Source organism: Ascaphus truei, chromosome 3, assembly GCF_040206685.1.
Source record: "Ascaphus truei isolate aAscTru1 chromosome 3, aAscTru1.hap1, whole genome shotgun sequence".
Classification (NCBI taxonomy): Eukaryota; Metazoa; Chordata; class Amphibia; order Anura; family Ascaphidae; genus Ascaphus; species Ascaphus truei.
In genome coordinates this window covers 17,715,078-17,730,316 of record NC_134485.1, presented here as the reverse complement: position 1 = coordinate 17,730,316, position 15,239 = coordinate 17,715,078, and the positions used below count along the sequence as shown (strand labels likewise).

The window sequence follows — 15,239 nt, the reverse complement described above, 5'->3', positions numbered from 1 at the left end:
GTAACTGGTCTAGCTAGCCAGTCAGTTAGCTAGGGCCTGTCTTGTATAGTAAGTCCCCACAAGTTGGAGTAGGCTTTATTTATATGTTTTGTTTTGTCTTAGAGAGACGGTGTACAAAATATTTTATGTTTTGCTTGTGTAGCAGGGTCATCCCTGACTACTATTCTGCCCAATGGGCTGGCAGTAAACTCTGGTCCTATCAGGTTCCCAGTAGTTGGTATGGGGTTTTCCCCCTCCCTATGGTACTGCACTTGAGTGACAGCGGAGGGTGGTACATCCTGTTGTTGCTGGGACAACGGGGTGCCCGCCTTCTGGCTGTACTTAAGGGCAGGACCGCCCTAAAGTTAGTGTTGGTTCCTTTCCTCTGAGGAACGCAGGTCACATGACTGGGAGCCGGAGTTTGAGGCCTTCCCATGTGCTCTTCCCTCCGGGAGGTTGAGTGTGGACCATACCTTTGCCTCCGCTAGGGAGGTGGGGAAGAGCTAAGAGGCTGCGGGTGCCCTTGGCCTGTATTGGCGGTCCATGGACCATCATCCGGTGAATGCTGACAGACTGTATCCGGCAGAAGACTGCTGTGTAACTGTTACTGCAGAGTGTAGTAATAAACCCGTTCCTGTTTTGCAATATACCTCCTGCCTAGTGCATGACCTTACTGGGGGAGAGGTAATACGCTCTGCCGTGGAAGATCACCTTCAGTTTCTGGAGCCCACGGCAGATGGAGGCGCACTGCTAAGGAGATATGTGGGGTATGAACCTGTTCCTGTGTCCCCACTACCATCGGTGGACGACTCAGCCCTCCTGTTGCCAGCAAGTATATGCACCATACACCCTGTAATTGCCCCTATCTGCGATTGGGTGGGGAAAACACTGTTACACTTGTGTTATAGATAAACTTATATAGATTACCTCTGGCCACTCCGTCACACACGCATATGCTTTCCATACAGTATACATAGAACGTGCATTTGGAGCGGTGTTTGGAAATAGCAACAAAGTATTTCATTAATGCATCTATTTCTTGATCATCTTATAGGTGAAATTGTACTAGAGACTGTGACGATAGAGAGGATTTGGCCCGGGATAAAAGGGGTTACACCCCATTTGGCTACCCTCTACTCTCACCTGGGAAGCAAGGGGTTAACTGGACTGGGGTCCAGTAATGTGGTTTTGCCTTGCTTCAGCCATCCAACTGTTTATTCCCCTGTAAAAATGTATTGTTTCTGGGCCAGTGTCTGCACCACACACACACTGGGGCTGAAAGGGTTAATAGTTGACCAGTGATTCTAGCCCTTTGTTTAAGTTAATCTCAAAGATGCCTGCCTACTAAATGCAAATGGTCAGGAGAGCAACCAAATGTTTAGGAAGCAGCCCCCTGATCAAAGGCTCAGCCACTCTACCTGTTTGCAGGAAGCTGGAGTGGTTTCTGAGCGTTATAACTCACACTTACAAACCATAGTATCCTGCCAGACCCCCCATGTGGTAGACTGGCCAAACGCCTCTGATTTAGGAGTGGGGCTACAGAATGAGTGACCTGATTAAATATAAGAATATTATGAGATGTCCTCTACTGAACATGCTAAAAGCTACATATGTGTATTCATGGGACTGACGGTTACAGGCACCTGATGTTTAGCCGGTCCTAACAGACAGCTATTAATATCTCTCTTCATTTTAGTATTACACAGTAATATTTAGTCTCATTGGGAGCGTCATGCGTGACGGAATGTATTAATAAGCTCGCGTACCAGTAAGTACTACTGCACTGAAGTTATGAAGTTATTTACAGTGTATATGGAATTTTGGTTCTGCTCTGAAAATGCAGACCCCCATCTACTATGCTAATAGGGCAGGGAGAGCATCCTGCCAGAATTAGCATAGGCCAGTGATCAAAAAGGTAACTGCACTAATTGTTTATTCTGGGGGCAGGAACCAAGGAACTGAGTGTTTGTAAGTGTGATACTTCACACTTACAATGGAAAGCTAAAATCTGCTTCAAAGAGATTTTTTTTGCCAACTCGGCATCTAGGGTTAAGAGATGAGTTTGACATGGTATTTAAATCAGAGTCCTCCCTTACTCAAATGTCTTCATGGGTTTCTTCATGTGTCTTCATGAGCTGCATGTATTGCTGTGATGTCAACTGAATTATGGAAGAAATGGCCCATCCTGTATCCTGATGGCTTTCTTGTCCTAACCTTTAAGTAAGTGTCAATATTTTGTCTGTTATTTGTATATCTCGTGTGTTCACCTTTATCAAGGAATAAATTATATTTTATCATATCTAAGTCTCGTCCGGTTCAACCCAGTTATATTTTTTGGTGTATTATTAATAGCCTGTCACAAAGCTCCCGTCATAGAGACATCCTTGGTGGAAAAAGATTGTAATATTTTCCCTAAACTTTAATTTATGTTATTGTATAAAACAATACATATTTTCATTAATCTTACACTGATGTACAATACAATTAATTTTCTCTAATTTACATGAATAAATATATCCTAATTTATAAAGCTTGTGTCTGTTATCTGAAGTTTCCTAGCATTGAAAGAGTCTATGGGAATAAGGGTGGGTTACATTACAGAGAACAGTACAAAATGTTAATTACTGCAGCAATAACCTCAGAAAACAGTGCATTGAATTTAGCTGAAACACACACCAGCACCTCCTATAGCTTCTGCAAAGTACTATGGCAGCCACAAAACACAATTTGGCAGCCACAACTCAGCCACAGTCTCGGGGTCCCCAACATGAAATGAAGTGCTGGGGAATGGCACTTTCCCACAATCACAAGAACAGCAAGTCTTGCTACAGCTATATATTGGTCCAGACTTGCAAACAGACAACACAGAGAAACTTTTGATAACATTTTAATTAAAGTAATTGAAGAATAATTCATACAGTATGAAAAGATCAGTTTAAAGCAGTAAAAGCACAACATGTGAAGATAAACTTACACAACATCAACAATGTAATATTGAGGGATATATAAAGCACAAAGTGCCATATTTACTGCGCTTTTCTTCTTCATGTTACCAATTTCAGCATAGCTTAGAAAACGTGGCCTCTTATAGCTGCAGTTCAGTCTTTTTTTTTTAATTTATTTTTTTACTTCAATAGTTTCATGTGTGAAATCTCTAATTACCTAAAGAACTGTATAGCTGCAGGTCAATTCGTTCTCCATGTATTGATCGGCGAAATTTGGTGACATCATTAGTGAAGGGATCTGTTTTTCTTCTGCTTCTGTCTCTCAGTGGAAGCTCATGAATATTCATGAGCACTCCTGCACTGACATGTGCTAGAGGGAGGGCAGGGCTGACAAAGGGGTGTGCCAGAGCTTGTGACAGGACATGAAGGGGCAGTGCCTTAGCAAATGCTTGTTAAAATAGAATACAAGAAAATTGGTCTTTCAAAGTTGTTTTTTTTAAAACAGAAAATGCTAAAAGTATTTTTTCTTACTACAGAACTGATTTATTAAAAAAAACACACATGCAGGATATTGACTGAACTGCAGCTTTAAAGCCTATTCAAGTCGGCTGTAAGGTCTCTTCCGGCATGGAAGGCGTCTTGTGGAGGAGTAACAGCCCTTGATAAATATCTGCATTTACTGAGGTGTCAAATAAGGTACAGTTTTCCTGAGATTAAGGTGTATTTCAGCACAGAATGGGGGCTGTGTACGAAGGTAAAGGGGCTGCAAAAATTAGAACCAAATGTATCACAAAAATAAATATTTTGCTTTGAAAGGAATTTTTTCTTTTTTGGGGATAGATTCACCCCAGAATTGCAAAACTTTTGCCTTGATACATATGACCAAGGTCTCTTCCGCATAATAACTTCTTAGTAAATGGGAGATATAATTCTGAAATGAAAGTTGTACCAACAAAAAAAAATCTGAGAAACGAAACAGCTAGTAGTCAGATAATACATGTTTCGTACTCTCGTGAATAATCACCCAAATTATCATGTTCTGAGAAATCTCACACTAATCTATTTACCAAGCAGTGAGGGCTCTCTGTAGGATACTACCAAAGGCAGGCTGGCAGTGTAGCTAGAAGTCCCAGAATCCCTTGAGGTTGTGGTGGCTCTATGTGCTGTATGTGTTTTGGAAGATGTGTGGATGGGGTTTAGTTTTGTTGTTGTTTTGTCATTTCCAGCCCATCTCATAATGAATATATAGCGTATTAATTCACTTGAAAACATAATGATGAAATGTCAAGGATCTACTCTAAATTAAGGGAATACAGGTATTTTTATCCCCTCTTATTACAGAAACATTTATTAGACCTCCCTTTCCTTTTGAGCCCAAAAAACCCCTACGTGCTCATAATCCAACAAATGTGTGTTCTTTTTACCAGGCTGAAGATCAACACTTTTAATAACAAACCCTGTATCAGTAAGTGCCTTTCTTACACATTCTTCATCACATTTCAGATAATAAAACTTGTGCTCACCAATCATGTAATAAGACATAGAAATGAACAGAAATAGTACCAGATGCCCTCCAACTTTTATCAGGGAGGATACTTTCTTCAGGTTGCTGCGATAAGCATCAAGATCTTTGCTCACAACCTCCAAGTAGGTGAAGGATAAGAGACAATCCACCGGTGGTAGAATGACTGGGTGTAGAGGGTTTTCTTTGGTGAAGTCACATATTAGAATACGCTTGATTGCTTTTCTTAACTGATCTTCCTTTTCCTGCCATGTAGCACTTGAATAAAAAAAAAAAAGCTCATTATTACAGAACATAACTACATACCGGTGCTGACATTCATGTTTAGTGCATTTCTTAGCTTAACTACAGTTGGAGTCATGTTTGCTTAAACCGTTCAATTTGTTTTACTGTTACTGGAGTATATTACAGATGCAGGCAAATATTTACTAAGTAGCAATGACTTAAGATACCCGTCAGAAACGTTATTTCCCAGAAAAGGCAATGGGCATAAGATTTATTTCAGATCTGGAAGGTACTTTATGGTATAGTCGCGCTTAGTAAATATAGTCCATAACAAATAATTTGCTGGTGAACCGCAATGTGCATTTGCTTAAATGACCATGAATTTCTGACTATTAGTAAAATGTTTGAAGGAAGGGTATTTCTCCATCTTAGAGATAATAAAATACATTGTCCGATACATACTGAGCAGTGTTACTACATACTGGAAATCACCTTTTGATTAATATTTTGGAAGGTCATGCACTGAGTACTGTGTTACGTAACTTGCAAAACATTTAGTACATCCAAGAGACTGGACATCATATTTACAGCGAGACATACACAATCTTAGCAAGTTCAAAACCCAGACCCACCGTATTACATACGCGTATTTATATATTTAATTGTGCCAACTGGAGCGCTACTGGGAAAAGTGACCTCAAATATACATCCGTAAACAAAAAAGTGAGAGATGGGAGCGGCGGGGGGGGAGGGGATGAGATGGGAGCGGCGGGCGGGGGAGGGGGGGGAGATGGGAGTGGGGGGGGGGTGACGGGGGGGAGATGGGAGCTGCAGGGGGGGACAGAGAGATGGGAGCTGCAGGGGGGGGAGAGAGATATGGGAGCTGCATGGGGGGGAGAGAGAGATGGGAGCTGCAGGGGGGGAGAGAGAGAGATGGGAGCTGCAGGGGGGAGGGAGAGATGGGAGCTGCAGGGTTGGAGGGAGATGGGAGCTGCAGGGTTGGAGGGAGATGGGAGCTGCAGGGGGAGGGAGATGGGAGCTGCAGGGGGGAATGAGAGATGGGAGCTGCAGGGTTGGAGGGAGATGGGAGCTGCAGGGGAAGGGAGATCGGAGCTGCAGGGGGGGAAAGAGATGGGAGCTGCGGGGGGAGAAAGATGGGAGCTGCAAGGGGGTGGAGAAAGACAGGAGCTGCAGGGGGGGGAGAGATGGGAGCTGCAGGGGGGGGAAAGATTAGAGCTGCTGGGGGAAAGATGGGAGCTGCAGGGGGGGAGAGAGATGGAAGCTGCAGGGGGGAGAGAGATGGGAGCTGCAGGGGGGAGAGAGATGGGAGCTGCAGGGGCGGGAGAGAGATGGGAGTTGCAGGGGGAGAGAGATGGGAGCTGCGGGGTGGGGGGAGAGATGAGAGCTGCGGGGGGCAGATATATGGGAGATGCAGGGATGGGAGATGCAGGGGGGATACATGTGATATGCAGGGGGATGCAGGGGGGAGACATTGGAGATGCGGGGGTGGGTATATGAGGAGGATGATGATGATGATGATGGTGATGTTGATTTTACCTGTGCAGCCCAATTTTTTTTTAATATGTATGGGGGTGTCTTTTAAAAATGTATTGGGGAGGCGGGGGTCTTCTTAATATGCATTGGCGGGGGCGGATATTTTTATTATGTATTGCTGGGTGGGGTTTTTTGGTATGTATTTTGTGGGGGGATTGAGTGAGTGGGGTAATTGACGGAAGGTAGGGACGAGTGAGAGGGGGAGTGAGTGAGGAAAAGAGGCAGTAAGACACGGGAGATAAATACATGCGAGGCGGGAAGGGAGGAGAGTGAGTGAGACGGAGGGGAGAAATTCATGGGTAGAGGGTGGGAAATAGAGGGGGCTTGTGAGGTTTGAAATTAACCTAAGGCCGCGCTTATAGTGCCGGCGACGCTGACGACATGCTGCGGTCGTTGGAAAAATCAAATTGAAGTGACTTCCAGCGATCGTGACCAAGCCGTCACGTCGTCCTGTCGCTCCTACTATAAGGGCATACAACAGGGTCAATACATTTGTTTTGACGTGACGTCGCCAGCACTATTAGGGCGGCCTAATATGTGTCAGCGAGATAGGGGTTCAACGAGATTTTTCAAAATACTTCAAGGGTTCCTCCAAACAAAAAAGGTTGGGAATCACTGGTCTTGTCTATCTTCTTAATTCACCTCCTAGCAGAGCTAATAAGTACTGTAAGTAGTAACATACTGTATATTTATAATACTCAACCCTATTTCCCCTATTTAGTTTGCAAATTGTAAAATTACATACACAAGCCACATGGTCAGGAATGAGGAATGTCAATTTTTTTAAATGTCTTAATTTTAATTAATGCCTTAATTTTTTATTGAATTTTAATTAATGTCAATTAATTATTTATTTAATTTTAATGTCTACATTATTTATGTAATTTTATTTAATGTATTAATTTTTTATTAAGTACAGTAGAGATTAGAAAGTAAATTTCAGATTTCAGGCTGCAAAGTGGTTTGTTTTATTTATTTCTGATAGTGAAATCCTCTATCCTCTATACAGTACACACAAACACACACTGCCACCCTCACCTCTATACACATAAACACACACTGTCGCCCCCGCGTCTGTGCACACAAACACACACTGTCGCCCCTGCCTCTGTGCACACAAACACACACTGCCGCCCCCCTCTGTGCACACAAACACACACTGCTGCCCCCCCCCCCTCTGTGCACACAAACACACACTGCAGCCAGAGTTGCCACCTTCTATTGAAGTAGATAGAGATGAAGAAGCGCTCAAATGCTAGGTATAATAACCAATGATAGCCAAAGCCAATGTCAAAGTGTAATCCAGAAACAATAATAGTGAGTAAAATAGCTAGCAATATTAGGTAATGAGCCTCCTGAAGACAGGTAATGGGCAGGAATAACCCCCCACGATCAGTCTCATTGGAGGCTACCTTGTAGCAGTAATAAAGTACTCACGAATCCTTGGTTTGGAACTGGCAGTATGTGCAGCTTCCAGGGTAGTAGATGCAGGTGGTGGAAAGGAGCGCACGAACCAACGGAGCAAAGAGAGGACCCAATACCAAAAAATTATAAACTTTATTGGGTCATAAACCTAAAATCCAATGCGTTTCGAACGCTGGTGCGTTCTTTATCAAGGATAAATCAAGGATTTATCCTTGATAAAGAATACACCAGTGTTCGAAACGCGTTGGATTTTAGGTTTATGACCCAATAAAGTTGATATTTTTTTGGTATTGGGTCCTGTCTTTGCTCCGTTTGATCATGCGCTCCTCTCCACTTCCTGCACCTTCTATTGAAGGCTAACCCGGAGATAATTTTTTTTTTAGATCTTTTTATTATATATTTATCTTGCCTTTGGCTGTATTCTCCCCTTCAAATTCCGTCAATATGGCTGCGCAGCGTCACGTAATACACATTGCCATAACAACGATGGCGTCATGCTCGGCGCGCCCGGGTGCTGGAGCACCCGGCAGGTACCTATATCCTAAAAGTGTACCAACAGTATACACACACCATAGTGGCAGCCTGACCACATATAATGGTGGGGCAGTTATCCTTGTGGACACCAGGGTGGTTGGGTGCCCGAGGGCCCTCAGGTACGGTGGACACGTGTGTGTTACACGGTGGTGGGATAAGGCCCTGCGAGACGAAGGGGTAGCTGTAACCAATAGCCCTAATTCATCCTGCTATAGTAAAGTGTTATTCTATGTTACTCAGTGTGTTTACAGGCATACCCCGCTTTAAGTACACTCACTTTAAGTACACTCGCGAGTAAGTACATATCGCCAACGGCAGCTCACGCATGCGCCTGTCATCACGTCCTGAACAGCAATACTGTCTCCCTACCTGTACCGAAGCTGTGCACAAGCGAGGAGACTATAGAGCCTGTTACAAATGCGTTATTTACATCAGTTATGCACGTATATAACGATTGCAGTACAGTACATGCATCGATAAGTGGGGAAGAGGTAGTGCTTCACTTTAAGTACATTTTCGCTTTACATACATGCTCCGGTCCCATTGCGTACGTTAATGCGGGGTATGCCTGTATTGTGTGATTGTATATGCCTATATATGTAGATGGGTCCTGTAACGGGCAAATCCACATAGTAGAATCCGTTACAGGTGGAGGCGCTGATGAAGATCGTTCCAGAATCAACCACAGGCTCCCTGCAGTGGAGGCTCAGATCTCCTGTGAGCCACAGGTATTGCACCACACGTACACCGTAGACATATAGCTCACAGAGGGTAGGGGATACATGTGCTACATATGTTTCTTTTTTATAATGTTGATAGTACAACTGAATCGATAGGAGTTCATTTTTTTAATAGATTCAAGGGAATCTATAAATTTGAATACAATTCAGACGGCTTAAATTGTATTACACAAATTTAAAAAAAAAAAACAATCCATTCCAGTACTAATTCATTTCCACAAAAAAACCTCAAAGAAAGAAACACAAAACATCGGATCAATTCAATTCAAAATCAATTTAAGCATGTCATTCACTTACTTTTTACCCTCCAGCTGACACAATAATTTGGAAGTGTGAGACCAATCAAGGGCGTCTGGCTCCTTATTCAGCCACTTTTCCAAATCCCTTTTGACACTTTCATTGGATTCGGCCACAATGATCTCCTGAAAGATCTCACAGGCTGATAAGAGATGATGTATAGCAGGACTTTTGCTGATATCAAGTAATGTTCTTCCCGTTACTTCACCTGCGGAAAATAGAATATTGTCATCACACTGAACTGCAAAAAATGTTGCAACAGGTAATATTCACGAGAATTCTCCTAAAATGTTCCAATGGTTTTTTTTTTTGACAATATCATAATTTTTTGCAAATGTATACATTTTGTTAATAAAGAGAACTGCACAGGAGTGATAATGGGTACAAAAACTTTCACAAACAAGTGAACTATTGGTGAAATGTTGACAAACCAAACTGGGTCATTATCTAGCCGCATGCTGATGGGCGGGGGACACAATTGGATCAAACTACTCGATACATTGATACTGGATAAAAATGCCCCATTTTTGTTCCAAAATTGCTTTGATACTTAGGGGGTTATTTCCTAAACTATCCAGGCTACAAAACTAGTGCAGAAAGTGCAAATGAATTGTTAACAATGTTAAAATCCCAATTGCTTCAATGCGATTCCTTTCCTATGATAAATATGGTGATTTTTTTCACCCCATTTATGCAGTTGGAAAACTTTAGTAAATAGGCCCCAGAGACCCCAGAGGTGGGAATTTACTACCCTCCATTATGAGTCCCAAGGTCGGATTCTGTATTGGTTCCCATTCAAGTCACTGGTCGATAACGTCAGATCTGCTGCATTATCCTGTAACAGAGGTTAGTGAATAAGGGGGTAAGAGGTCAGATGCCCTTGTATGTTTCTCCCACCACTTTGGACAGTCAATTGTTCTTATTCCATATTTACAGCCATATTCAGAGGTAGGGTCCAATTCATGGGCTCAATGCTGCAGTTTGATTTGACAACTTCATCTAGTGCTGATCTTGTAAATTAAATACAAAAAAAATAAAAGATTTAAAGGGGCAGTTCCTGCAAACTGCATAAAATGTAATAAAAAATAATACTTTTAGTTCTATGTTCTAAGCAAAATCATGTAATGTCACTTAGGAAGATCCTAGGTATGCCACTTTGTATTTTCTATACCCTTAAAAAATGAAATATACATACCTGAACTGAATATTTTATATAATGTTCTTATAATAAAGTGTTGTGTGTCCTCTGCTACAACACTTGTTTCTGACAAATACGTTTCAACTAACAATCTTGGATCATATTCTTCATCATGGTAGTCTTTAAGAAGACTGGAATCCATTCTGTTTTTCTGAGTAGAAGCGATACCTCTTCTGCAATAGTATAGTTATCAGCTGAGCTGGTATATATGTATACTGACATGAGGTAATTAAATATGAGGTAATTAAAGTCTTCTGAGTTTCTACCAGTGTTTGCCTTATCAAATACTTAATTAAGCAAGGGTATGATTACTGCTGTTTGATAAAGAGATGTCTCCAGTACACATTTTGGTCACAAGTGTAGCCCTGTTTCCTATTGAATGCAGTGCGCTACCAATGCTGTGTAACCTGTTGGCTCGCAGGGACTGAGCCTCTGCCACAGAGAGCATGGGGGCAACTATATGCATACATATAGTCTTACTTGGTGCAGCGCCTCCACCTGCGATGGCTCCCAGCAGAGTGGAAGTTGTTCCTCGCAGGATAATGATGTATAACACACCCACATAGCATATAAAAGTAACCGATGACTTTACTAATACAACAATAACCTTTGCATATCATCAACAGGTGACCCTCCCTAGAGGAGACACTATACTACTGCGTCTCGCAGGACGTGACCCCCTCACCGTGTACCCACACCGTGTCCAAGTCCCACACTCAATACGGCCCCACCCCCTGTGAGGTATATGTGTGTGACTGCGCAGCCACTATGTTCGGATATGAATGTATGTATACAGTTGGTGCACTTGATGAGGTTACCTGCCGAGCGCGCTAGCGCTCGGGCCTGCCAAAGAACTTCACAAAGGATCCGATGACGTATGGACTTCCAGGAACATCTCCCGGGACGATCCCACCTGGTTGCTGTTACTGTGCGGCCGAGGTCTTAGCCAAGACCTCTGGTATGGTATTGCAACAGTCTCTGAAAGTGTCACTCTCCTGCTGGTTCTAAGGGGGCTGTGCCCTATCTGATGGCCAGTCCCTACTTCCGCTTTACTCTATGGGGACTCAGGGCCTAACTGGGCTGGGGTAAGAGGCCTAGTGTAGGGGGCTACTGGCCTCCCTACATGCAGAGCTCCCTCCTCTTCCTCGTTTCCCACCAGCATGCTCCCCTGCGCAACCTCCTAACTCTTCCTCCTGACTTTCCGCCCGCCCTATTGGCTCCCTGGCGTCACCTTGTCTCGCTCTGGCTGCTGGGACTCGTAGTCCCGTTCGCTCCACCCTATAGGAGCAGCTCCTCTTTGCGGGCGCTCGCAATCTCTGGCTGCGCATGCGCGACCTCTGCTCCCTCCCCACCTCCACGGGCTCACCGCGCATGCACGAACACCAACATGGCGGCGCCCTACTCACTCAGTTCTTGCGGAGCCTCCGATATACCGATGCACTCCCTGCATGCAGCAACCCTCCCTATTATCCTAGCATGCGAAGATAGGGGTAACCTGGGGGACCTGGCTACACAAGTAATAAAGTTAAATGTGTCTGTTAATCCGTCGCAGTTCTACATAGCACTCTGAACATAAAGGGTTAATTCAAGCTGACCATGATCATCTTTTTCAGTTCAGATATTTACAATATGAGAGCAATTTTTCCAGGAGTTACATTTTAATCAGTGGCTGGCTGGTAAACTTTGGCCAAGGGAGGGGGGCCGAGTCCAACCAACCAACTGGCCCAAGAATCAGGCGGCCCACCCACCATACACAGATGCACGCACACATCAGATGCATGCACTATACACACATTATAAAGTAAACACTGTATAAGATGAACAACAGAGTCTCTGCTATGTTCAGTTTATATAGTGTAGCCAGGTCACCTTTTTCCCCCTGCGACCTCCCAGGGAGCCTCCGTGGCCAACAGCGATGTTGGTTACTGCCGGAGGCCAGCGGCAGACCAGACGGCCATTCCGGAGGGTGGGGGCCGAGGAGGGAGCTCGCCGGAGTGCAGGAGATCTCCGGCGGCTCTCGCGTAGGGCGCCGCCATGTTGCGCCGGTTCGCGCATGCGCAGTGAGCCCCGGCGGCGCAGCAGAGTCGCGCATGCGCAGAATGTAGAGCAGAGGTAGGGAGAATTCGCGCGAGTGTAGGGATAGAGAGGGAGATGTTGTGGCGGCCATTAGGGGTTAGTGCAGGCAGAGGGAAGGCGCGCACGGAGCCCCAATGTTATTGCAGGTGCCTCGGGACTACAACTCCCATAAGGCTTAGGGCCACGCACACCAGGTGCATCAGTGTATCCAATGAGGGCCAAGGATCTGCAGAGGGAGCAAGTGGATACATTTGGCGGGCTTGCAGCTGCGTGGCAGTCAGAGCAAGGAGCAGAAGAGGGAAGGAGGTAGGGTACAGGAGAGAGGGACTCCCTGTACTAGGCCAGCACCCCCTTGGCCCAAGATAGTTCTGAATCACCCCATGATAGTGAGTGTTGCCAGGGACTGCCCTAGAGTAAGGGACCCTGTCACTCAGGTTAGTGGGAGTCAGGAATAGGAAGAGTTAGAGGAGCAGAGCAGACTATTAACCCCTTGGCCCAGATAGGCTCTCACTCCCCTTTTTGTTGTACTACAGGGACAGGCCCTAGGTTAGGGTACCTGTCACGTTAAGTGCCAAGTGTTAGTTAGGGACTCAGCGGATCCTGTGGTTCCTGTGAAGCGGTTCGGACCCACGTTCGGGTCCACAGAGAATATCGCCAGGATAGGATCAGATGGATTCATCGCACGTCTGACCCTTTGCGAAGTGTTGCTGATCCGAGTACTGGAGTGCTCGGCAGGTACCTACAGTTCTAAGTGCATCACCGGGCCCTTAGTATAACTGTGACTGAGCAGTCACCCATTGCTTCTCTGCAAGAGTGCGGGACATTGGGTGGGGTTCTTTGGACACTGGGTGGGATCACCTAGTGTTGGGGAACTTCCTGCGGGATGTCGCAGTAAGTGTCTCCTCTAGAGAGGGACACCGGTTAAGTTGGTATTATGATGTGATGTGTGCTATATTATGTTCTAAGTAAATAGTATCAGTTATTATATATCCCTGTGTGTGTGTATTGATTATAGTGAATGTCCTGCGAGGAACCACTCCTCCTCTGGCTGGAGCCATCGCAGGTGGAGGCGCTGCATCGTTGTAAGTTAATACCCCTAGTATAATTGTCCCAGGTTCCCCGTGGCGGAAGCTCAGCCCTCCTGCGAGCCAACAGGTAATGCACCACACCTATGGTAACATTGTATGTTCCCTTGCACCCCACACTATATCTGCGATTGGGGGGGGAATACCTGTTACATTTGGAGGCGCTGCTGAGATAGACCTGGGGTGCCCTGTTTAATTTTTTCTAAATTGCCCAATTCATATTTTTCACCATGTTTGCCAAGTCCGGATGCGAGGTCCTTGCCTGGGCTTTGAGGCATGATTTTAGTCCCCGCCGGGTGGTGGCCGTCAGAGGCCTTCCCGCACATATAGCATGTCAGGAGGTCTGTAAGAATATGCGTGAAATCCCCGGGTGGTCGTACGCTTGTCCATTAGATAAAGATCAAGACCCCTCCTCCCAGTGGTGTTCAATGCTTTTTGTGGTGTCCTCTGAGTGGGATATATTCCTGTCTGAGTCCCCCTCCAAGTTGTTTATGCCCGGGTGCCCCCCTGAGGGTTACCATTTTGTATACGCGGACCCCGCGCCCTGGCAACTTCCCCCAAGTGAGCAGCCTGCACGTGGTACCGCGCTCAAGGTGCAGAATAACTTTGCAGAAAATTGTCCGGGATTGGCGGGAAATCCTAAGCCCCTCCCCTGCAACACAAGTGGCTTAGCACCATTCCAGAAAGAGTCCTTGATAGAAAAAGCCCCTCCTTTACCGTCCACCAGGGGGAGCAAGCTCAGTGAGCCCCCACCAGTAACTTCTGTTCACCGTGAGGGAGATACCGGATGCAGCAATGTACCCCCTCTGCAGTTTGGAGTATGTAGGACCAAGGCCGGGGATGTATCCATTCAGTTGTGTCAGTGCTTACAAGAAGACCTTATTCTGTCTTGTGGTAGGATGTATGATGTATTCGAATGAATGGTAGCACACAGGGTGGAAAGGGAGTGCGAGGACGGGTGTATACGGTGTGCCTGTAACAGATATGACATTCCACTTTGTACCTTGGCCTGGGGAGACAGGTGTAAAGATTGCGGGGCACAGTTCATGAAGCCCGTACTGCTGCTGTCTGCATAAATTTCCAGTGAAGAGGTTGAAGTACTATCGGTGGTGATGCGCCTACCGGCGAACCACCCCAGCGATGATAGAGAGCAGACAGAGGAATCACAGGGTAAGGTGTCTATACCCCCACCTTCTTTTAGTGAATCCAGTGACCAACCACTCATGGTGATGCGCCTGCCGGCGGACCACCCTAGTGAAGTCCTCAAGCCAACTATCTCAGTGAATCCTGATGCGGGCCCGTGTGCCCTAGTTGCAGTGCATCCAGATGCTGTGGGCCCGTGTGCCCTACAATGGCCAGTCCGGCCTACAGAGGTACCTTCGGTCCCAGGCTTGGGATCAGTACCTGTTGATGACGACCAGGGTGAGTTGACTGCCCCAGGGGTGTCGGGTGTGAGCCTCCAGGTGACCGCGGATCACGATAGCTTCTTAAGTCTGGACACCCGGGCGAAAGGCTCCACTCAACATCGCGTCCTGGCGGAGGTGTCCCCCCTAGAAGATAGCTGTCCCGCAGTACGAGAGGACCAGTACCTACAGCCTATCGTTCCAGATGAAGAGAAACCCATCGCAAGCCAGCAGAGTGGTAAGGAATCCCCTTGCT

General features: G+C 45.6%; 1 protein-coding gene across 1 annotated transcript; it reads right to left on the bottom strand.

Moving 5' to 3' along the window:
* Positions 1-2,908: 2,908 nt before the first annotated feature.
* On the bottom strand, positions 2,909-10,582 carry LOC142490877 (indolethylamine N-methyltransferase-like). Its single transcript, XM_075593290.1, has 3 exons — positions 10,417-10,582; positions 9,222-9,429; positions 2,909-4,704 (listed from the first exon to the last, which is right to left on the bottom strand). The coding sequence occupies exons 1-3, from the start codon at positions 10,559-10,561 to the stop codon at positions 4,275-4,277; spliced, it is 783 nt and encodes a 260-aa protein (XP_075449405.1). The 5' UTR covers positions 10,562-10,582; the 3' UTR covers positions 2,909-4,274.
* Between the last annotated feature and the right edge of the window lie 4,657 nt (positions 10,583-15,239).